This window comes from Aspergillus fijiensis (genome assembly GCF_003184825.1).
Source record: "Aspergillus fijiensis CBS 313.89 unplaced genomic scaffold BO72scaffold_64, whole genome shotgun sequence".
Taxonomy (NCBI): domain Eukaryota; kingdom Fungi; phylum Ascomycota; class Eurotiomycetes; order Eurotiales; family Aspergillaceae; genus Aspergillus; species Aspergillus fijiensis.
In genome coordinates, this window is record NW_024469040.1 from 22,943 (window position 1) to 44,471 (window position 21,529).

The 21,529-nt window shown below is 54.5% G+C and overlaps 7 protein-coding genes across 7 annotated transcripts; 3 read left to right on the plus strand and 4 right to left on the minus strand.

Annotated features, from left to right (window-relative positions):
- Positions 1 to 569: 569 nt before the first annotated feature.
- On the plus strand, positions 570 to 3,885 carry BO72DRAFT_438135 (uncharacterized protein; the record flags this gene model as incomplete). The annotated part of the gene is made up of 2 exons (XM_040943375.1): positions 570 to 2,088; positions 2,920 to 3,885. The coding sequence occupies exons 1-2, from the start codon at positions 790 to 792 to the stop codon at positions 3,883 to 3,885; spliced, it is 2,265 nt and encodes a 754-aa protein (XP_040797075.1). The 5' UTR covers positions 570 to 789.
- Positions 3,886 to 5,267: 1,382 nt separating this feature from the next.
- Positions 5,268 to 8,215, plus strand: BO72DRAFT_500350 (uncharacterized protein; the record flags this gene model as incomplete). Its single annotated transcript, XM_040948902.1, has 2 exons — positions 5,268 to 5,757; positions 5,814 to 8,215. 2 exons carry the CDS (start codon positions 5,268 to 5,270, stop codon positions 8,213 to 8,215), a joined length of 2,892 nt encoding a protein of 963 aa, XP_040797076.1.
- A 533-nt stretch (positions 8,216 to 8,748) lies between these two features.
- BO72DRAFT_452027 (putative alpha-amylase) lies at positions 8,749 to 11,683 on the minus strand. Its single transcript, XM_040945639.1, has 9 exons — positions 11,057 to 11,683; positions 10,967 to 11,005; positions 10,796 to 10,911; positions 10,633 to 10,741; positions 10,355 to 10,583; positions 10,134 to 10,296; positions 9,927 to 10,073; positions 9,633 to 9,873; positions 8,749 to 9,574 (listed from the first exon to the last, which is right to left on the minus strand). The coding sequence occupies exons 1-9, from the start codon at positions 11,222 to 11,224 to the stop codon at positions 8,849 to 8,851; spliced, it is 1,938 nt and encodes a 645-aa protein (XP_040797077.1). The 5' UTR covers positions 11,225 to 11,683; the 3' UTR covers positions 8,749 to 8,848.
- A 226-nt stretch (positions 11,684 to 11,909) lies between these two features.
- BO72DRAFT_249258 (efflux pump antibiotic resistance protein) lies at positions 11,910 to 14,253 on the minus strand. The gene is made up of 8 exons (XM_040940008.1): positions 13,885 to 14,253; positions 13,693 to 13,829; positions 13,550 to 13,632; positions 13,391 to 13,488; positions 13,215 to 13,335; positions 12,338 to 13,160; positions 12,168 to 12,273; positions 11,910 to 12,109 (listed from the first exon to the last, which is right to left on the minus strand). Exons 1-8 carry the CDS (start codon positions 14,147 to 14,149, stop codon positions 12,042 to 12,044), a joined length of 1,701 nt encoding a protein of 566 aa, XP_040797078.1. The 5' UTR covers positions 14,150 to 14,253; the 3' UTR covers positions 11,910 to 12,041.
- Positions 14,254 to 15,178: 925 nt separating this feature from the next.
- On the plus strand, positions 15,179 to 18,848 carry BO72DRAFT_452029 (DUF747-domain-containing protein). The gene has a single exon (XM_040945640.1). It carries the CDS (start codon positions 15,389 to 15,391, stop codon positions 18,749 to 18,751), a length of 3,363 nt encoding a protein of 1,120 aa, XP_040797079.1. The 5' UTR covers positions 15,179 to 15,388; the 3' UTR covers positions 18,752 to 18,848.
- Positions 18,849 to 18,883: 35 nt separating this feature from the next.
- Positions 18,884 to 19,480, minus strand: BO72DRAFT_249279 (uncharacterized protein). The gene has a single exon (XM_040940009.1). The coding sequence runs from the start codon at positions 19,324 to 19,326 to the stop codon at positions 19,009 to 19,011; it is 318 nt and encodes a 105-aa protein (XP_040797080.1). The 5' UTR covers positions 19,327 to 19,480; the 3' UTR covers positions 18,884 to 19,008.
- BO72DRAFT_500354 (putative salicylate hydroxylase) lies at positions 19,434 to 20,934 on the minus strand (the record flags this gene model as incomplete). The annotated part of the gene is made up of 5 exons (XM_040948903.1): positions 19,434 to 19,477; positions 19,548 to 19,879; positions 19,956 to 20,694; positions 20,748 to 20,805; positions 20,869 to 20,934. The coding sequence occupies 5 exons, from the start codon at positions 20,932 to 20,934 to the stop codon at positions 19,434 to 19,436; spliced, it is 1,239 nt and encodes a 412-aa protein (XP_040797081.1).
- Between the last annotated feature and the right edge of the window lie 595 nt (positions 20,935 to 21,529).

Below are 21,529 nucleotides of genomic sequence, written 5' to 3' on the forward strand. Positions count from 1 at the left end.
CAGTGCTTGTTTTCGGTGTTCTAGCTAATTGTGTATGGTACAAGCCGTCAGATTTGTTCTTCGATATTCAAGAGTAGTAGTAACGCCAAAGTAGTCTCTAATTTCCCTATGCAATATTCACTTTTGGTGGTCATTTACCTGATGTTGGCTTGGGAGAGTGAAGTGATCATGTTACTATGGGTGACGATACTTGGTTCCCCCCACGACAACATGAGTTTGATATTCACTGGATACTCCCTCACTCTCCGTAGCAACCCACCCTCACGTTCTCCATAAATATCTCCTTCTATCACTCTACCTTATTTACCCTTCTCTCTCCCACATCTCTCTCCTTCTTCACCTCTCTTCTCACCATCTTTCCTCCACATCTCTCTCCATCAAACCATAGATCTCTTTCGCAAACTTGCAATCATTTAATACCTTCTACATCCTTCGAAGAGCTTGAAAAACACGACTCCTTCTCCTGTGAAAGACGCTTGAAAGTCTCAGACATATGTCTGGAGGCCTGAAGAGGCTTTGGTGACATTGACACCGCGAAAAGCTTCGACGGCCCGACGCGTGTTGTGACAGCTTCACAGAAGAACAGAATTCTTCAAGTATTCTCAAGAATCTCAACCACTCTCTCATCATCCTACTTCTTCCTACTTGTAAGCTATCCATCTTTACCACTCAAGACGCGAGCAGCATCCACTGACCATACCACAGACGTGTAAAGCCTTTCATCTCATCACTTCATAGAACATCCCACGCGAGAACCTCTGAGCGTCAGGTTCGACCTCATTCGACAAGATGTCAAACGCGGCAGAACAGATCTTCTTCTACGGACAGGTCACCGATCCGGCGCACGCCTCAAGCTTCGACGTGCTGACGTACCTCGATCTGACCAACGGGGGCACCATACTCTTCCAAGCCATAATCCTTATCACAATCATCATCTGTTTCCTGCCGGACCTGGCGCCCTTGACCCTGACCGGGGTTCAAAGGTTCATCATCTCGCCTATCCGCTCCTTGCTACACGATATCCACTGGGCCGTCCAGCAGCTGTCCAATGGCGAGTCTCGCAAGAGCTTCTATCGTTTATGTTACGCCAACGCCCAAGACACAATCCTCAATTCTAACCTGGTCCAACTTACCTTCATCGGAATCCTTTGGTTCTTTCCAACCAACCGGCCTTTGAGTACTGCATGCCGCCTCTGGGCCCTAGCGGCCGGGTCCAAGTGGATGTACATCTCTGCTCTGATACCAGGCCACCATTATTTGAACGGCATAACCGCGGGCTTCAGTCCCATGGGACGGGACCGCTACGAAGACTGCCTTGCCGACATGGCGCGCAGTGGGTTACCGGCTCGTTGGACCAAGGAGCAATGGCTGGCGAGCTACCGCTGCTCCGGCGTGGAGACGGGGCTGGAACTGTACGAAACGGTCAAGGACCGCGCGCAGTGGCTGGTGCCACCTGTGGACAGCGAGGTCCGCCATCTCCGCGTTCTTGCCTTCATGGCCGTCTTGATCCCGACCCTTGTTATAGGGCTGTGGCTCTTTTATGCTCTCTGCAACAAAGTTGCCGCTCTACGCCGGGGGATGGCGCTGGCGGTGAACGGCGAGCCCCGGCCCACTGAATGCGAGGCGTATCTGTGGAACTTGTCCAAGTCTCTTGAGACTGCGAATGAGAAATTGCAGCAGTGCATGGCGACGAGGGAGGCAGAGTTCCAGGCGGAGAAGCAGCGGCTGGAAGAGACCGTCCGTCACCAGACCGACCTCACTTCCCGCAGGATTCAGAGCGCGCTCCGCCAGGCGAAAGACGCACACGCGGGCATCATCGACGAGTTGAAGAGGAAGGTCGTCCAGCTGGAAAATAATCTCACCATGGCCAGAGCCGAGGCCCAGTTCGTCGTCGTGGATGAAGTGGACGCGGCACGGGAGCAGTTCCTGAAAGACCGTATCGTGCAGCTGGAGAAGCAGCTGGCTGGCGCGAAGAAGAAGAGCAATGCTAGGAGTAAAAAGGAGCTACAGACGGTCAAGGATGAGCTTCAGACTCGCACTGATGAGTTGACGACCCTCACTGACAAGCTCTCTGAGGCTGAGACTCGCGTGTCCGCGGCGGAGGAGCGTGGTCGACGTGTGGAGATTGAATGCGAGAAGCTGTTGACCCAGGGGCTTTCGTCGTTGAAGAGTGAGCTTCAGACCCGTACCGATGAGCTTGCAGCTGCGGAAGAGCGGCTGGCTACCGCGGAGAAGAGTAGTCAGCGGGGCGAACTGGAACATGATCAGTTGAAGAATGAACTTCAGACCCGCACTGATGAGCTTGCAGCTGCGAAAGAGCGACTGGCCGCAGCCAAAGAGCACAGTCCACAGGATGAAGCCGAGCGCGAACAGACCCATATTCCAATTCAGGAATTCCAGTCTCTGAAGAGTGAACTTCAGACCCGCACCGATGAGCTTGCCGATGCAGAGAAGCGTCTGGCCGCTGCTCGAAGCAAGCACAATCGACAGGCGAAACCCGAGCGTGAACAGAACCTTGCCCAAAGCCAAGAGATCCAGTCAATGAAGATTGAGCTTCAGATTCGGACTGATAAGCTCGCAGCCGCAGAAAAACGACTGACCGCTGCTCGAAAGCATAGTCAGCAGAACGAAGCCGAGCGCGATGACCAAAACCAGAAGCTTCAGTCGCTGAAGGATGAGCTTCAGAGCCGAACCGATGAACTTAACATCTGGACTGAAAGGTGTCTTTCCGTTGAGTCACGTCTGCTTGCCGCAGAGGAACACGGCCAGCAGGAGGGACATGGCCAACGGGCCGCTATCGAAGGCCAGCAGCATCTCAGCCAGGAGCAGGAGCAGGAACTGCAGTCACTCAAGGATGCACTTCAGACACGCACCAATGAACTCCAGGCCTGTACTGACAAGATTGTCGACGTTGAGAAGCGCCTGGTCACTGCAGAGGAGCACGGTCGTGAGAGTGAAACCCAGCTTCAGGAGTTTATTATGAAGAACCAGGAGCTTCTGGCTCAGAACCAGAATATCATTGCAGAGTACGAGGCATTCCGGGCCACACATCAAGCAAACCTGCAGCATAGCCAGTCCCTGGAAGCGATGCAGCAAGAGCTGGCCGCCGCCCATGCCAGAAACCACGCGCTTCAACAAGAGAATAACTCCGTTGAAATCGAAGCACAACTGATGGTGGCTAAGTTAGAGTTCGACCTAGACGAAGCCCAGAGACAACTGGCGGAAGCGCAATTCAGCGGAGCCAGCGCGCAGCAGAGCATGCAGGAAGGCGAAGTGGCCTGCAACTTGTCTGTGGCGGAAGCGCGCGCTCAAGCTGAGCAGGCGCGAAACCAAGCGTTCATGATGCAGAAGAATCTCGACGAGGTCACCGAGGAGAACCGCGCCCTCCAGATTCAGATCGGACTGGCGATGAGGGACGCCCAGCGTGGCCAGGAACGGGCCGACACCGCGGAGCGAGTCAACAAGGTCCCCGAGGTCCGTCTGGCCCAATGGGAGGAGAAAGCTCGCGACGAACAGATGATTCTCAAGCGACCGACCGCGAACGTGGGGTCTGTCATGACGGCCCTCCAGCAGTGCCAGGTCAAGGTTTCCGAGCAGCAGACGAGGATCAACGAGTTGACGGAGAAGCTCGAGAAGGCGAAGGTGGCCAGCCCCGCGGGCAAGGTCGAGGAGAAGCTCCGTGCCGACTTCTCGATGATCAAATCGATGTACGAACGGGAGAAGCGGGCACGCACGGAGGATCAGATCCGCTGGTCCAAGGAGAACCGCGAGTTGGATGAGGAACTCCGCAAGCTGCGCATTAGCATCTCGAATGCGAAGACCCAGCGTCCCAGACGCAGCCGGGTAGCAGCCGGACTGGCCTCCGACGCATGTGACATTGATTGAGTCGGGTAACTATGGGTAGGGTTGTGTTTGTGGTGGCGATAGTTGAATGAAGGGCGGGGCGCAAGTTTGGCGGACAAAATTGTTGGACATGTATCTGGCTGGCTGGCTTGCTTGCTTGGTTGGCTTATGGCAATAAAGATGACGTTTGGTTCTAGTATCAGGCCAGCCTTCTTGGTGGCTCAGTCAAGCATCACATTCTTCTCGTCGATTGGCATTGTTGAGTTTAGGGGTAGGCGGCTCACCCTGTCATGCTTGATGCTTTTCTCTTACCCCCAAGCCCTCTGCTTACCATATTGTAACAGTATGTTCATGTACTCAGTATCTAGGAAGCATCGAGGAAGATAACAAATCAAACAATTAAATTGTGAGTGAACACGATTATTCTGAAACCGCCAAGCAGAGAGATGATGAACCAGTTGCAACGTGCAAGGGGGACCGTGCTGATCTCAGCACTTTGATGCTTTGATGCACTTCAGTGGATGTGGATCAGGGGGTTCGGCGTTCGGGAGATAACGGTGTGCCCGTTCAATCTTCCTGCAAGAGTCGCGCAATAAGGGGCTTCCATTAGCCCCATCCACCCCATCAGCAACTGGGCTGACCCAAGGGACCAAAGCTCAATAGATTGAAATCATTGAATAGTGCATGGCAAGCGCCCTCCCCATGTTTCATCTTTTCATCTTTTTTGCCGGCCCCCCCATTCCTCACGGCCAATTCTCCACATTCTTTCCAGTTTCTACATAGTACGTACTCATGCGATTCCTGCTCCCCGACCCCCGAGTGTCTCTCGCTTGGGTGGTGAAGGTGGATATTGCGCTTGGGCAGAGCTAGTTAATCCTCTGTTCCTCTGTTTCCTGCTGTCTGCTATCGGATTTTTCCCACACACTCTCTGGCCGCTTGTATGTGGTGAGAAACCACCTCAATTGCACGCGCCCAACACTGTTTCCCCTATCTTGGCAACGTTACCGCTACGCTGACAGCTGCTGCTGCTGCCGCCGCCGCACGTTGTCGTTTCAGCGCTATCCTCATATCACCGACGGGCTTTCGATGGCTCAGGCACGATTCGTCCATGTCGATTAACACATCCACCCATTGTCCAGCGGCTATGCGCTGTTGACGCGACTTGCCGCCATCTTCGTCCCCCTCCCCCATCTCCGTCGCTCTTTTTGAACTTCGTCGGCGCATACAAAACCATTGTCGAGAGACCGACCGACCCTGACTAGAAAAAACCTCTCCAATCATTCTTACGTCGCCTACGCCTGCGACGTGTGACTGACTTTTCCCGGCTGGTCCGACGAAAGTCCCAAATTCACACGACACATTCTCTCTTTTTTTTTATCAGCAGATTATCTCTACTTCCCACACGTCGTGGCTCATCGTGTATAATGTTCTGTTCGGGCGATCGCGAGAAAGGGCCCGTGGCCTTGGAGGAACAATGGGATTATATCAACCTGAGTGATTTCAAGTCCGAATCCTGCTGGTCGGGATTCTCGTACTTTCTGATCTATGTGTTTCTGTTGGTCTCGGTGGCGGTCTACGGTGTGGACACCTTTACGGCCGTCAATCTGTTGGCCTTCTCGCGGTGGGCGGGCTCAATTGAGCCTGCGATCCCCTTCAAGGTCTCGCGCTGGATCTTCGCCGTCTGCATTATCGTCTCGTTCGCTCTGCTGATCTACCGCTGGTTGCGCGCCATTCGCGCGATGCGCTCGGGCAGCATCGCCCACAGCTATCTGGATTCGCTCGCGGTGCGCATCCAGAGTATCCGCATGGGTCAGAATGGTCGTGGGTGGAGGCGCTTCTTGGTCTTCGCGGAGTTGACCAAGAGTCGAAAGGGTGCGGAGTACGTCGCGCTCTTTGCTTATTTTTCTTTTGAATGTGAGTTCATGTGTCTTTTTGTTGGGTCGAGGATTGATGGGCTGACTTTGCTGTAGCGTGGATGAGTACAATCTTCGCCGATGGCCCGCGACAGGTTGTCAACGCTATCACTCTCTACTCAGTCATGCAGATGGATTTGCTCCCGGGAGGCAGTAATACGGATAGTACGGATGGGTCTACTGCTTCTCAGCTGTTTCACAACATCAAGGTCCTGGCGGAAGACAATACGCGGCAGGCTATTGTCCTGGTCGGCATGATCTTCACTCTTGTCATTTGGGTCTTGTCAATGCTCAAGCTGCTACTGGCCGTTGTGCTCTACTTGCTGTTCCTCTGGCACCACATTCCCACGGAAGATGGATCGTTGAAGAGGTACTGCAAGCGCAAGATCAATTCACGGTTGACGCAGATTGTTCGGAAGAAGGTCAACAAGGCACTGGCCAAAGGCGTGGCTCTCCAGGATCGGAAGCCCACCCAGCCCAACATAGGTATCGACAGGAAGCCGACTTTGCCGACAGTTGGCATGCACGATGATGATAAGACGCCGATAGTCACGACTATTTCGCGGAGCACCACGCAAACGACGTTGCCAGCATACTCATCTCGCCCCGGCACAGCTGCCCCAGACCGCAAACCAACTCTTCCCGACTTGTCCACGTTCGATGATAAGCCCCCAGCACTTAGCCGCACGGTGACTCAGTCTTCCTTTTCAGATGCTGCTTCTATGTCCGGTAGTACTGCCGTGTCTACATACAGCCCTCTTGATCGACATGGAACTCCGGCGCCTCCAGTACCGCCTCTTCCTCAGCAAGGGCCTGCCCCGATGCCGCTGTCCCAGACTCCGAGGCCACGCCAGAACTTCAACCAGGCGCCTCCGGCTCAGGGGTATGGAGAGCCAATTGGTCCGCGTAGCCAGACCCCTATGTCGCGGTCAACCCGTACGCCTGCTCCTCAGCAACAGGCCCCAGCAATGCCTCGGTCCCACACTCCCATGTCGCGTCAGGACTTCACTCCCCCGCCTCCTGCTCCAGGGTATAGGGGAATGGATCGAGCGTCACCTGCACCACCTATGCCACGCATTCAGACACCTATGTCTCGATCCCATTACACGCCGGCACCGCCGTCTGCCATGCCTGACCATAGCCATATGCCGTATGCGACCCACCAGCAGGATCCTGGCGAAGGGTACAACCCGTTCGCAAACCAGGAGGCCTACTACTCACAGTCAAGTACTCCTTTCCGTTCCTGCAGCCCAGCAACTGGACCGAACGCACGAGCATTGACACCCGGTGCAATTCGTTCCCCTGTCGAGGACATGCCAAATCAGCCGTTCTCTTGCGCAAATCAGCTGAGTGACACTCCTTATCCTGTGGGGGATCATGAATACCCTGGACGGTCATTCACACCAGCTGGTCCTGGCAATACGAGGTCTCCTCCGCCTATTAACCCGGCTGAAACCTGGGAGACAAGAACGACGACTCCGATCGGTGCAGGGACTGCGAACACTTATACTGCGTTCAGCCCAGCCGACAGGAGCTCTCCAATGCCACTCGCTGGCAATATTGCTTCCGGACATAATGGAGACAACGGCGGTTATGGCCAGCATGAAGACGACCTGGCACTGGGTGCCATTGACCCGGTTGACACACATCAGACGATACATGATCAAAATACTGGCTATGTCGCGTTCAATCCCTCTGCCAACATCAATTCGCCTTTGGACGACCATCACAGCCATGACGAGCACTTCGACCACCGCGATGAGCACCACGACGAGGACCACGACGAGCCCCATGCTATTGACCACTTAGACAGAGCCTCCCCTGCTGGCTCGCATGAGGCCGCGCATAACGCCGCCGATTACATTGCCTTCAACCCATCGGCCACAGAGTCGCATCAAGATTCTGACAATAGACACCTGTCAGAACACGAACCGTACGGCCACGAACACCAGCACGATCAAGGCCACGAACACATCTATAACTACTACGCCGGACAACCGCCCGCTACAGCTATGGGAGCCATGTCCCCGATCCGCTCCACGAGCCATGAAGGCTACACGGCATTCAATCCATTCGAGGAATCGCATGCCGCCGTATCCGATCCCAAGCACGAGCGCCAACACCACGATTCCCACCTCGGACCTCCACAGCCGGAGAACGACATGCCGAAGACTGTGCCCCCGGAGCACGGCTATGTAGCCTTTTCTCCAGTCACCCACGCCGTGTCTTCCACTGAGGCGTATTCTCCGGCGACGGCGCATTCGACAGCCCAGATGTTCGCTCCCACCACCACACATGCCATGTCCTCTCCAGCAGAAGCCTATGCTCCGACCACACAACCCCCTCCCGCCGTGCACGCTTATTCCCCCGCCCCATACCCTTCAGCATCCCAACCCATCGAACGGGCCTACTCCCCTTCGGTACAGCCATACCGTCCCAACCAACAACATCCCTTCTAGTCATCTTCGTCCATAACACCTCCGCATTCCACATCTCTCATCTGAGAAACACCGAACACCCTACTCCTTCAATCTTCCACCCCGGTCACTCTCTTCTCTCTTCTCCGAACTGCACAGTCCAACTACATAATCGCCTGCCTTAAGCCTTCTTCAAGATCCAATCTACGAACCACACGGTAGACGAGTCTCCGAGCGAGTCTACCCCGTGAATTTACGTGTTTGATGATAGTTATACCTTTACTACCCTTGAGTGCCTTACCCGAATCAAAACACCTCACTTGAGCTCGGGACGCAGCGAAGCTCTATAGAGTTTACCTTCTTGAATATGCAACTTCCAATACAGTAAATACCTCTATTTTCTCTTTCTCCCCTTGAAAAGAACTTATAGAAAGAAAAATGAAGACCATAGAACGCATAGACGCAAGTAGGATCCATTATGAAGCATATGATAACTCAAGAGGCTTACTCTTCCCCTCTACGACTCAACATAAACCATCCCTAACCCTAAGCAGCAAGGAGCAAATACTCCCTAACCTACCGCAACTCTTGAACCTACCTACCACATCACCCATTAACCCCCCCAACCAAGTCCCCTCGCGACAAGCTCCTCCCCAAAACGAGGTCCCAAACCTACTACCGCCAACTATCCACAACCGTAGCTGTGGCCCCCGCGCACGCCGTCGCCGTCACCGTATACACGCGATTAGGATCGCTCTCCCACGTGATCGTGCTCCCGTCGCTGCCCACCTTGAAGAACTTGTACTCGAAGCTCGTGCCCACAGGCACCGACACGGTGGCGGACCACTCCGGATACGACGCGGAGTAATTCGCCGCGCTGAGGGCGATTCTCCCGCCGGTGCCGGCCGTGGTGGCCCAGTTGCCCAGCGCGGCGATGGAGCCGGTTAGGTAGACCTCCTCGCCGTAGGTGGTGGTTACGAGTTCGATGAAGGTTATGGGGAGGGAGGTTGTTGTTGCTGTGCAGGTGGTGGTTGTTGTTGTTTTTGTGGAAGTAGTAGTTGTGGTGGTGGTTTTGAGGGTGGTTGTGGTTGTGGTTGTGGCGGTGGTTGTGGAGGTGCCACCACCGCAGAGATTGCTTCTGTTGATTGAGGAGGCTGGGAGGTAGACGCGCGGAAGGCCGGAGGCCATGGGGACGGCGATGCTGCCGCTGGAGGAGACGGTGAGGGTCGTGCAGGTGTAGGCTTCGATGAGCGTGGTGCCGGCGGCGTAGCCGGTGCCCGTTAGGGTCAGGGTGTAGCTGCTGCTGGTGCTGCCGCGGTTGGAGAGGATGGTGATTACTTGCAGGTTATCGCTGCCTTTGCGCATGGCGATCGTGTTGCTGTCTGTGTAGAAGGGGTTGTTCTAGGAAGAAAGTTAGTAGCCTGTAGTTTTGAGGACGGGAGTGCTGTCCGGTACGTACCTTGTAGGTGATGTAGTTGCTGTCTAGCGAGATGGCCAGCTTGCGGATGGCGTTGGTCGTCGAGATCCACTGGTATAGCTCCGCCGTCGTCGAGTAGCCCGATAGCCAGGTCGCTTCGCGGTTGTAGGGTACCCCGGAGCCCGAGTAGTGCTGCTCTTCGCCGGCGTAGACGATGGGAATGCCGTCAGAGAGGAATAGGAATGAGAGCACGTTCTTGGCTTGCGAGTAGTCGCTTGTATAGCTGATTTCTCGGTTAGTAAGTAGCACCCAGAAAGGTTCAGCGCTGTCACTCACTAGGCAAAGCGGGCGTTATCGTGGTTCTCGATGAAGTTGCCAAGGAGCGTGGGATCGGAGCAGTCGCTGGCTACCGAGTTGATCATGTTGTACAGGTCGCTGATGCTGCCGCTGCTGGACTCGAAGGCGTAGAGTAGTTGGAAGTAGCTGGTTTCCGTGTTTAGTGCCTGCCTTCTTGTGGATTGCACTGCGCAGAGTAGAACTCACATCGGGTAGTTCAAGACGCCGTCTAGATATCCCTGATACGGACAGGCAGTGGCAGGGTCGCCGTTGAAGATCTCGCCAACGCTATACACGCCTGCCGCGCTGACGTATCCCGTGAAGAAGTCTGGTTCGACTTCGAGAGCACTGTCGATGCGAAGACCGTCAACTGCGCAGTTGAAGTCAGCAGATGGTCCTGATATAATCAGGTGACATGGAGATCGTACTCGAGTAGTTGGCGACGAGTTGCTCAATCCAATCGTACCAGATCGTCCTGACGTCCGACTGCGTCGTGTACAGATCAGGCAGAGAGACGATCGTATCGCCTTCCCAGCAGGTCCGGACCTGATCGATATTATCCCAATCGGTAATGAGGCAGTACGGATGAAAGTACGACGAGGAGTCGAAGGCATCAAAGACGCTGTAGTCTACGCTATCTCCTGAGCCAGCATAACCCTAGATTTCTGGTCAGTTGGGTGCCAGACCTTGGAGGAGACAAACCTACCATATGGTTTGGCACTACGTCAACCATGAGATACATGTCCCGTTCATGCAAGGCAGCAGACAGAGCTTTCAAGTCATCTGCGGTGCCGAAGTTGGAGTTCAACGAATAGCTGCCCGTCTCGGTCAATTATGGCGTGCAAGTCATGGACTACAGAGTGCCTTACATCTTCTGTTGCCAGTATCCATGATAGGACTCGCCATCCGCAGTATTTGCTGACAGCTGCTCGGTGACGGGCGAGATCCAGATAGCTGTGAAGCCCATGCCTTGGATATAATCCAGCTGTGTGAGCAAGTCAGATCCCTCCGTCGAAACTGTGCGTTGCGGAGTGGCTTACGTGGTTGATGATTCCCTGCCATGTTCCACCACAATAGACCTAGCGAGGTCAGAAATGGCTCGTAGTAGTAGCCGTTTGGCCCAGACATACCTGATCCCCTGTATTACATGTCGCAGTTGTCGAATTATCAGTCCTGCCGAACCGATCCGTCAGAAGAAAATAGATGGACTGAGTCCGCCATTCTGCTGCAGACAGGCCGCGAACGACAGTGCCAAAGAGAGGCAGAGATACAAGGGTCTGAAGTGCCGAAAACCTCATCTTTGCAGGTGACTGCGAGTGAAGACTCAGGGGTTGGTGGTCGGCCACGGCATTGTTGGCTTCGGCAATTCCATCTTATATGTCATTTCCCGTGCCTCAAAGCAGCTTGGACCTTATTCTCAGTTGCTAGACGGACGGATGACCGGATGACTTTCTGCAGTCTCGGTCTTTTCCTCTTCTCGCCTATGATCTGCTGTTTTCTTGCATCGTTGCCTGCCAGGAACGGTCTTATGCGGGCGAGTTGATTGGTTCAAGCTCCGATCGAGCAGGATTTCTGCAGCCGAAGCACAAGCTAGCCAATGAATCACATCCAGGAAGTGGCCTTATGTCCGATCATGCAGGTGTGAAATATCAAAAGATTGGCTGCAGAACGCCCGCTATTGTCCAGATGGAGATTGCCTTGTCTGCAGAAGAGGGATGGCCGGGGGTGTTGAGCGAATTAGGGGGGCAAGGGATGCGGAGGAAGCGAAATGAAATGAAAGGTTGCAGAGAGAAAGAAGGAAGAAGCGGTCCAAGCCTCGGCACTTTGGAAGAAGCCCAATTTCATTAAACACACTCAAACCACCCCGCATTCAACTGCGAACAGCTGTGGGGTGACATCAAGCTCTCGCGTCTTTTGGCTCTGAGGCATTTTCTGTCTTGACTGCCAGTCTATGTTGGCCTTGGTCACGGATGGTGCCTTCTGCTTTCACCTAGTTACCTCTTAACAGTCTAACAGATTCTTGATTCATTCTAATCCAGTGCAAACCAGGCTTAGCACTTTTTCTACATATATCCAAGGCCTTCCAATGCCTGCGTTCATGTGAGGGTATCGTTTTTACAATTGATGCTTTCGGACTGTCCAGCCCACCAACGACCCGAGCAGCGAAAGAGACAGAGCAAACACTAGAAGAGACACACGGTAAGTATGTAAGACAAAGATTGGTCCGCCATTGCAACTTACAGTATGTGTATTTGAGTCCCGTAACGTACCCGCGGACCACGATATCGTGAACATGTCCACTGAGCCCATTGATGTAATCTGTATCAGATAGAGCCCGTTCGATCATCTGCAGGCAACGAATCAGCATAAATGAAAATTACGCAGCACAGGATGCGCATTGGCCCAATTACCTTCTTTGCTCCGGGCCCTGTTAGATTCTGCTCCAGCTGGTGCTTGAAGACGGTCCCCAGCACACTGTTCGTGACAGTCACACCAGCAGTCATCGCGAAGTTGAACAGCAGAAAGTAGCCTCCAGTGGCCATGGCAATCTCCTGAGGCACAAGGAAGGTAGTCATACTAACAAAGGCCGCAGCCGACGCGAAGCCAGTTCCCATCCCGCCCGGAATGATATACAATGATTCCCAGAAGCCCGTGCGACCATTCCACCGGAGGAAAAGCAGGAGGTAAGTGACCGATGCAACTAGCCCAGCCACGATCAAGAAGACCTTGAACTGGCCTGTTCGTCGGATGGAGGCACCGGCGATCAAGCCACCCAGCGTATTACCAATCACTGCAGGAACAAGATGCCCGCCCGCGACTGTGGCCGAGGCGCGAGATGTGACCTGGAAGTATAAGGGAACTGAGAACATCATGCCAACCTGCGCGGTGATTTGCAGAGCTCCGATAAGATAACTGGGAAGCACGTTGGTGCGGCGCAAGATGCGCAGATCGAAGATGGGCTCTGGAGCCACATGAAGCTCGACAATAATGAACGAAACGAATGCAGCCACGCTAGTGGTGCCAAGATAAGCAGTAGTAAGAGAGACCCAAGCAAAGGCCTTTCCAGCTTGATCGAGAATGAGGGTCGTGGTGATGATACCAACGGCGAGGAGAGATGTCCCAAGGAAGTCGACCCTGCGAATATCCTTGTTTGTGGTGGGGGTGGTAAGCTTGAGCTTCCATACGACGAGCAAGGCAGCCAACACAGTGAGAGGGCCCTGAAGAAGGAATGACCTGTCAAATAATTAGATTGCGGAACGGAATCAAGTGATAGACTGCAATGCTCACCATCGCCAACCAACGGTATCTGCTAGCCAGCCACCAATCGGACCTCCTGCGCTTCGACCTAGGGTCATGGCGATGTTGACATACGCACGCCAATGGGCCACATCTCGCCGGGGAACAATATCTGCGAGGCGTTTAGCAACCGTGATCAAAGTTGGCCATGACGTTGTCCATCCCACCTGTAATTATAATCACACCCATCGCCATTGTTCCAGCACCGCCCAAGCCACTGATGGCACGCCCCAGAATCACAGTTAACATGCTCGAGCCGATCCCACTAGAAAGACTTGAGTCAGAGCGATTCTCCTAAACGTGGTTGCAAGGGACGTAGCACTCACCTAATGATACATCCGAGGCCGAAGAAAAAGTACGCCCAGAGCAACAGCGGCTTGCGGCCATAGATATCGCTCAACTTTCCGTACTAGCAGGCCACAGCTGTCAGCGCATCAATCGAAGCCATAGAAATTCTATGTTAGCTCACCATGGGTTGTGCCGCGCAGAGACCGAGCGTGAAAGCCGTGGCCAGCCAGCTGGCATCACGCAAACGATCGAATTCGGACGAGATCTTCCCTGTCGTAGCCATAACGAGAGTGCTGTCTGCATTGGAGATGAATTCACCTACTCAAGGTCAGCGTCGGTCGAGATCATGATCAAGCCAGTCGTTCATCCATACCCAGTAGTAAAACAGCGATAATTGTCTTGACGCTAGCCAACGCCTGCACTTTGTTGTTCTCCGAGGACTCTGCTGGACTGACTAGCGGACGTTCTTCGTCCGTGTCATGGCTGCTTTGAACATCACTTGTTGGCCCCTTGGAGACAGTTTGGTAATTCGATACATTCGTGACATTTGTATCCAAAGCTGCTGGATTCAGGGGGGTGGTCTCATCCACATTCCTATCCGCCCTCAAGGTCTCTGAGCTGGCCGATGCAATCGTCATCGTCGCCAAAACTAGCCAGGCTGTGCTCGTACGAGGAGAATCTCAGGTCGATAGTGAAGCAAGTTCTTACTTGAAGCTGCTTCAAGGGGGAGAGTGAGGAAGAAGAGGGGACGACTGCTCGCGTAGAATAAAAATCCTTCAACCCGGAAGAGTCATTTCGAGCGCGCCTTCATTAAATGACATGCGGAGCTACGTGATAAAAAGTTCGCTTATCGCAAGATGTCCAGGCCTTCAAGACCATCGCGCGCCAGTATTGGCTGGCCATCATTAACTATCCGGAAGAGCCGATGACACCATCGGGGGAGAAAAGCAGAATTCACTGGATTGGTACCCACATGGCCACGCCCTGGATCGGAGGAGCTCGTGGCCCAAGCCTTCTCATGGTTGATGGCTGCAAATGACAGGGCAGAACCAGGGTGGGAGAAGGTGATTGTGGTGGAGGAGCACGCCATGCTTGCCGTCGATGGCGAGGTGACTAGCGTCAATGTTCAACTCCTGCTCAGGGACAGACACAGGAAACGCCCCCCTCGGCTATTTACTATAGAAGCTGAGGTGAGCGGGTCTTGACAGCTAATTGTATAGTGTCGCTTGTGGTTCTCTCAATTAAGGGGTGCGCATGGTTTGAATTGCTGGCTGGAGCAGCATGGCATGGATGGCATCCTGAAGGAGTCGAATTGGTGGTGGTTATTGATCAAGATCGGTAGTATAGAAGGTGGGAACTCAGGACTTTGACAATGAGAGCATAACACAACAAATTATGCTTGAGATCAGGGCTCATGAACCATTCATGAGATCAGACATACATCCAATCTAAGATCAATTGAGCAGAGGGAACACCAGGAAACGTGAGTGATTGATTTGTAGAAGAGAACGATCAGTCGAGACAAGACCAAGATTGTGGGGAAGTAAGACCCTGCTTAGTCATGGGCTACAATGACAGCCGGCCCACCCCACCGCTTTGTTGACCGCCTCATGATTGTCCCCGGGCTTTTGCTCTCCCTTGGCTTGCTCTATCATCCAGTCATTCAGCAAAGACCCTGACTCGCTTTATCCTCATTATCAACGGTCGCAACCCTTGGCCTGCCTCGTAGGCTGTAACAGCGACTTTGCACTGGACTATCTGACCCCGAAATGAAGTTGAACCCTCCTTAAAGCACGGTTGACCGATTGCATTGCGCACGGAGCGCTACCGCTGACATCGTGTCCTTGCCTTCCTCGATTGCGACCCTGGTTTCCTCAATGCTCCGCACAGAAGACGACGCAGATCTAGCGGCTGATTCAAGATCTATACGCAATGACTCGCCAAGAACGGTAGCCAATATAGACGGCATGCGTGAAAGTCACAACGAACGAGGGCGGGAGTTCGTTAACGGCGAGGCGACAGGCTCGTCTCAGCAGGAATGGACACCAGCAACACCACAAAGCCCAGAAGCTGATGATGCATTGGCCGCTGGAATCCAAAGCCCAAAGTCACCAAAAACAAAGCGACCAACAGCCTCGAGTGGTGTGAATCAACCCGTGGAGACTGACGAACGGCCCGTGGTGGGCTCCGATGCGCAATGCGGACAAACGCCGGCGCCGGACACTACAGCGACTTACGCCAACCGGATTAATTCTAGGGCCAACTTGCTGCCAGATGGAGTCGGTGACAACTCTGAACACGATTCTAACGGAATCCTCAGCCAACATACCCCCTGCGTCGACCGGAAAAGCGGTCAGTTCGCGCTGGCGTCGGATCAAGTGCTAGGGATGGTATTTGAGCACTCGGAGGAGCCCCCTCGAACCCCAGGCCGTCGCACGACTTCCAGATCATCCCTAGTGGATGTCTTCGAAGGCTCCGCAGTGCAATCAACGCTCACCGAGTGGTCGCGAGACACATCGCCTTCCAGGAACCACGACAAGGACCCAGATCGCGTGCTGAAATTATCTCCCGCCAAGATGCAGGAACTCACATCCTCACCGCAGTCTATCCCGTATCGTGCAGCGCCACCGGAGCAATCAGAACGCGGACGACGGGCAGTATCGGATGGATTGCATGCAGCAGCTGCGCAGTTTGAAACGCCAGAGCCCACAAGCCTGCCGTCTGTGGATGAACCTAAATTTACATCCGATACTCTACCTAAACTCCGTCTGCCCAAAGATCTATCCATCGACACCTCGACCGTCTCGACTGGGAGAACACCTGCGTCATCCTCTTCGCGAAATCGACCACTAAACTCACGGGCGGTGTCAACACCTAACTCACGCCGACAGACCTTGCCGGCGACGAATGACAGGCTGGCTCAGACATGGGCGTCTCGCACAAAACAAGATCGCCTTTCGATTACTCGGGAATCGGATTCGAAACACCTTGAACCTTCCCCACAGATGAAAGAACAGGCCTTGCCTTCACCGATGCCCCCGAACATCCCTCTGCCGCCTCTATCCGTTCCAACTTACCTCCAGTTAGAGCTGGCATCGGGCCGCCCCTCACCGCTGTACATTCACCGTTCTGCTATGACCGACTTCCCTTACGAGTCTTCTCGAGTCAAGCTTGAAAGACTCATGAATTTCTTGATGCTGCCGCCGGCGGTAGAGCAGGTACTCTGGTTCGGTATATTGGCATGTCTGGATGCGTGGTTGCATTCTTTTACCATTCTTCCGCTCCGGTTTCTGAAGGCTCTGTACATACTCGTTGAGTCATGGATTCTAAATTTGGGAGTGGAGTTTCGGTACGTGGCTGGTTTTGTGATCAAAGGCGTGGGCCGGGTATGGCGCAGGCGTAACAGGACCGTATCCATCGACGAGCCACCGCGTGGCTCCGACGTGGGACGCACACACAAGGGCGAAACAGCACCCGGGGAACGAGATTCCCGCGCTAAGGCAACCGAGTCTCGAAAAAGGCACCGATCTCATGGTCACCGAGCGCAGCATCGGCGGCAGAAGAGTATCCCGTCAGCCCTAATGCCAGACGACAAGGCCGACATCCTCAAGGGATTGCTCATGATCGCTACCTGCTGCGTTCTGATGCGCTTCGATGCGAGCCGGATGTACCACTGGATTCGCGGACAGGCAGCTATCAAGTTGTACGTGATCTACAATGTGCTAGAAGTCAGCGATCGACTGTTTGGCGCCATCGGTCAGGACGTGCTTGAGTGCCTATTCTCGCGTGAAGCGCTGGAGCGGCGACCCGACGGCCGCAGCAAGGTCTTCCGCCCGTTTGGGCTCTTCTTGCTAGCGTTAGGCTACACAGTCATCCATTCGACAGCACTGTTCTATCAGGTGATGACGCTGAACGTTGCGGTGAACTCTTACTCCAATGCGCTGATCACCCTGTTGCTCTCCAATCAATTTGTCGAGATCAAGTCCACGGTCTTCAAAAAATTCGAAAAGGAGAACCTCTTTCAGCTCACCTGCGCGGACGTGGTAGAACGCTTTCAACTCTGGCTCATGCTGACGATCATCGCATCGCGCAACATTGTGGAAACTGGGGCATTTAATATCTTCAGTGGGTTGGGTTCTAGCTTCACTTCAACCAGCACCAACAGCACGCCGCTGTCGACTCCACCACGAACTGCATCCTCGATCCTCCCGCAGGCCTTCACAATCGTCCCGTCATCTATCATCGCCTCCTTCAGCCAAGCCAATTCCTACCTTCCGACGCTGGCGCAAGTCCTAGGACCCTTCCTCGTCGTCTTGGGCTCGGAAATGCTAGTCGACTGGCTCAAGCACGCGTACATCAACAAGTTCAACAACACCCGTCCGGCCATCTACGGTCGCTTCCTGGACATTTTGGCGAAGGACTACTACACGAATGCGTTCGCGGACCAAAACCTCATGCGCCGGCTCGGACTGCCCGTGATCCCACTATCCTGCCTCTTCTTCCGCGTCAGCGTCCAGACCTACCAGATGTTCATCGCTGCCTTACTCCCCCAGCAGCCCGCCTCGTCCACCGCGGTCGAAGCCACCTCCCTCACGGCCATCCACAGTCAATACGTCCCCGTGCCCATGCCCTCCCCTCCCCCGCTCACCTTCCAGAATTTCATCCCCACCTCGACCGCCTACGCTGGGGCCTGGTTCCGCCAGATGCTCGCCAACACCATGCCCACCCCGGCCTCATCCGTCTACATCTTCACCGTCGTCCTCATCCTAACCGGCTACGTCGTCCTCCTGATCCTCAAGTTACTGCTCGGCATGCTCCTGCTCGCGCTCGCCCGCTCCCGTTACAAGGCCATGAAACTGCGCGAGGCAGAACAGCAAAGCCACCCCACCGCCGTCCCGGCCTCAACCTCCTCCACGGTCGGCGGATTAGGGCCCACGGCCACTACTACAACCGATCCCGCTCCCTCCGGAACCACCGCCCCGGCTGCCGCGCCAGCAGCAGCAGCAGCAGCACAGCCCCGCCCCCGCGAATTCGCCGTCGAGGGGAGCCGTCGAGTCGGCGGATGGGGCGTCGTCGAGGTGAACGACGATCACCGGCGGTGGATCTACGCCGATGACCCGGATGGTCTGCGGAGACTCAAAGCGAAGGAGGAGAAGGACGCGAAGGCTGGTGGTGGCAAGGAGGAGCTGCATCTGGATCACGTGCAGCGGTATGAGATGGTCGCCAAGCGGATTTGGTGAGGTTGTCGCTGATCACACATCCAGTGTCCGGCGGGGGTTGTTGTGTACATTCTTAGTCCTGCTATCTACCGTAGTGTTTGGCTGTGTTGAATATAAGTATAGTCATGATAGAGCATTAGAGTATACTATATGCGCTGTTTGTCTTTCTGAGCGACAGCTTAGTACAGTGGCACTGCCATTCAACGACTCATTCTGGAAAAATCTAACCACATATCGCGCCGGGCAATCACTTGACACAGATTTATTACTGTAATGTACTAACTCACTGCACCAGAATAATTTAAGCCAGCCACTAAACACAGCAAATCTATAAGCCACGCAAGAAGTCTATATACAAAACATGCACCCCCAGAGCCGAGCCCAACACGTCCTTCAAGCCCACAAAACCCACATAAATCAAACAAGAAGAAACAAAGGGGGGTATACGACAAATCAAGTTGAGTTGAAGTCGCTGAGAATCCACATGAAAACCCGCTGAAATAAAGAAAAAATCCAAATAGGGGCGTAATCGTCGATGACAAAAAGAGGGGAAAAAAACGAGGTTGAATCATTAAGAGTAAGGCCGTTGAAGACATTAGGTATCATCCGTGGTTGAAAAAAGCTTTCACATCATAGCCTGAGACAGGAGATGAGGGGAAATCGATGAGACGTTAAGGTTTAGAGTTTGTTTGAAGGCAAAGGCTTAGAGATGGTGACGGACTTCCGAGACGACGTCGCCATGCATTTCTATTCACGGGGTGTTAGTGCCTTCCTCCGCGGGAGAGGGATTTGTGTTGAGACGGCGGGCGAAGCTTACCATTCCACACGTCCAGGGCGGCTTTCTCGGCATCCCACCCCCAGAGACGTCTCTGGGTTTCGCGATCGGACCAGCGATCGGGGTTGGAGCCGCTGGTCAGCGCGGTCCGGAACTGTTCGTCGCGGGCGATCTGGTCGGGCCCGTCGGGGAAGTGCAGGGTGATGCGGTTCTCGGAGCCGGACTGCTGCACGGTCTCGGCGCGGGATTTGCGCGATTGCTCGTAGGCGCGCAGGGCGGCGGGGATGGCGGCGCGCGAGGGGATGGTGGAGAGGAGGATGCCGAGCGCGGCGGCGTCTTCGACGGCTTGCGCGGCGCCTTGGGCGACGTAGGGTCTAGTTTTTGGGGGTTAGTGAAGTGACTTGGGTGGGAAAGGGGAACGTGTGTGGTAGCGCGGGGCGATGGGCGTACAGCATCGGATGGCAGGCATCGCCAATCAAAGCGACGTTGCCCCGGATCCAGGTCTTCAAGGGCGCGTGCAGGCAGAGCTTCCACTCGAGAACCTCGTCGTCGGGCACCAGGTCGATGAGCTTCGTCACGCGACTGTCCCAGCCCCGGTAGTTGTCGATCATGGCCTGCTTGGAGCCCTTGGTGGTCCAGGACTCTTCGACGCCGTGGCTGTCGGGGTGCAGCAGCACGACATTGTAGAGCTCGTGGTTGCGCACGGGGTACGCGATGATGTGGCGATTGGGGCCGAGCCAACGCGTGGCTTGGGGCTCGTCCATCAGGGCCTTCAACTCGGGATCACTTTCGAGCGCGCTGCGAGGAAGCATGATCCGGTAGGCGGCATCGCCCGTGGGGATGGCCTTGCAGGAGTAGTCGTTGAGGAGCTGACCCCGGATGCCGGATTTGATGCCGTCCGCCGCAATGACAACGTCGCCCTTGACGACGGTGCCGTCTGCGAGCGTCACCGCTGCCTGGTCGAATTGAACATCGGTGACCGTGGAGTTGACGCGCAGTTCCACATTTGACAGCGCCAGCGCTTGGTCAATGAGTGCGTTGTGGAGGTCCGCGCGGTGGATGACCACCTGTTGACCGTAAGTCTTGTTAACGGGCATAGTGCCTAGTAACGAGCCGTCCTGCCACCGACGAACGTGGATGTGCTCGAGGGCAACATCTTTGGCGTGAATGGAGGGAGAGACACCCCAGCCTAGAGTTCTGTGTCAGTTCGAGCATTCCGACTGCCACAGAATTGATGCTTACGATCAAACAATCGGAGCATGTTAGGAGAGACTTGGATGCCCGCTCCAACTTCCATAAGCTATTTTGCCTTGTTATTAGAGCAAAACTCAACATGACCAGGTCTATATCAATACTGGCATACCTTAGGCGCGGACTCCAGGATCGTGACCTGGTGTCCTCGTAGACCCAGAGTTAGGGCTGCGGCCATGCCGCCAATGCCTACGTCTGTCAGCGACAATGCAATCTTCTTGCCAAAAGAATCATCTTGGCGTACCCGCTCTATTGAACGATGTTAGTGGCAATTCCAGCGCGACAGCGGGAAATGGATGAATAACCTACCCAACGATGATCACCTCAAGGGGAGTCCTGGCCTGCGCAAATGCCATGGTTATCTCGGATATTGATACAAAGGATAGCAAAAGAAAGGAAGGAAGAAGGAAGGAAGACGGGCAAAAAAAAGGAGAATTTAATTTGATAAAAATTTGCGCTGGCTGGAGGCGCCGATATCCGATATAGGAGCCAAATTTGGTACCGTACAAAATCTGGGGCAACGAATTGGTTTGCCACAGGGTAGGGTCAGGAATGGGGAGGAGCTGTTGCGGTTGATATAAGAATGCGTTTCAAGGCAAACAAACACCTCCTTCCCTAAACCTCATCGATCCGAACCTCCCTCCGATCTTGACACACTGGGGAATCACGGCCGAGAGCGGGATTATACGAAGCTGGGTCAAACATGATTATTTTGTGAGAGCTCTGTCTGGCTGGGGGGAGGCCGGGATTGGCGGCAGGACGCGACATCTCCC

Excerpts from the sequence above, each read along its gene's own strand:
- BO72DRAFT_249279 (XM_040940009.1), bottom strand. The coding sequence starts at position 19,326 with ATGTCTTCAACGGCCTTACTCTTAATGATTCAACCTCGTTTTTTTCCC.
- BO72DRAFT_452027 (XM_040945639.1), bottom strand. The coding sequence starts at position 11,224 with ATGAGGTTTTCGGCACTTCAGACCCTTGTATCTCTGCCTCTCTTTGGC. Across the intron at positions 10,584-10,632 it reads ACGTAGTGCCAAACCATATG|GGTTATGCTGGCTCAGGAGA; the intron begins GTAGGTTTGTCT and ends CCAGAAATCTAG. Across the intron at positions 10,074-10,133 it reads GGCGTCTTGAACTACCCGAT|CTACTTCCAACTACTCTACG; the intron begins GTGAGTTCTACT and ends CACGGAAACCAG.
- BO72DRAFT_452029 (XM_040945640.1), top strand. The coding sequence starts at position 15,389 with ATGCTCCGCACAGAAGACGACGCAGATCTAGCGGCTGATTCAAGATCT.
- BO72DRAFT_249258 (XM_040940008.1), bottom strand. The coding sequence starts at position 14,149 with ATGACGATTGCATCGGCCAGCTCAGAGACCTTGAGGGCGGATAGGAAT. Across the intron at positions 13,633-13,692 it reads TCTGCGCGGCACAACCCATG|TACGGAAAGTTGAGCGATAT; the intron begins GTGAGCTAACAT and ends GTGGCCTGCTAG. Across the intron at positions 13,489-13,549 it reads GGCCTCGGATGTATCATTAG|TGGGATCGGCTCGAGCATGT; the intron begins GTGAGTGCTACG and ends AAGTCTTTCTAG.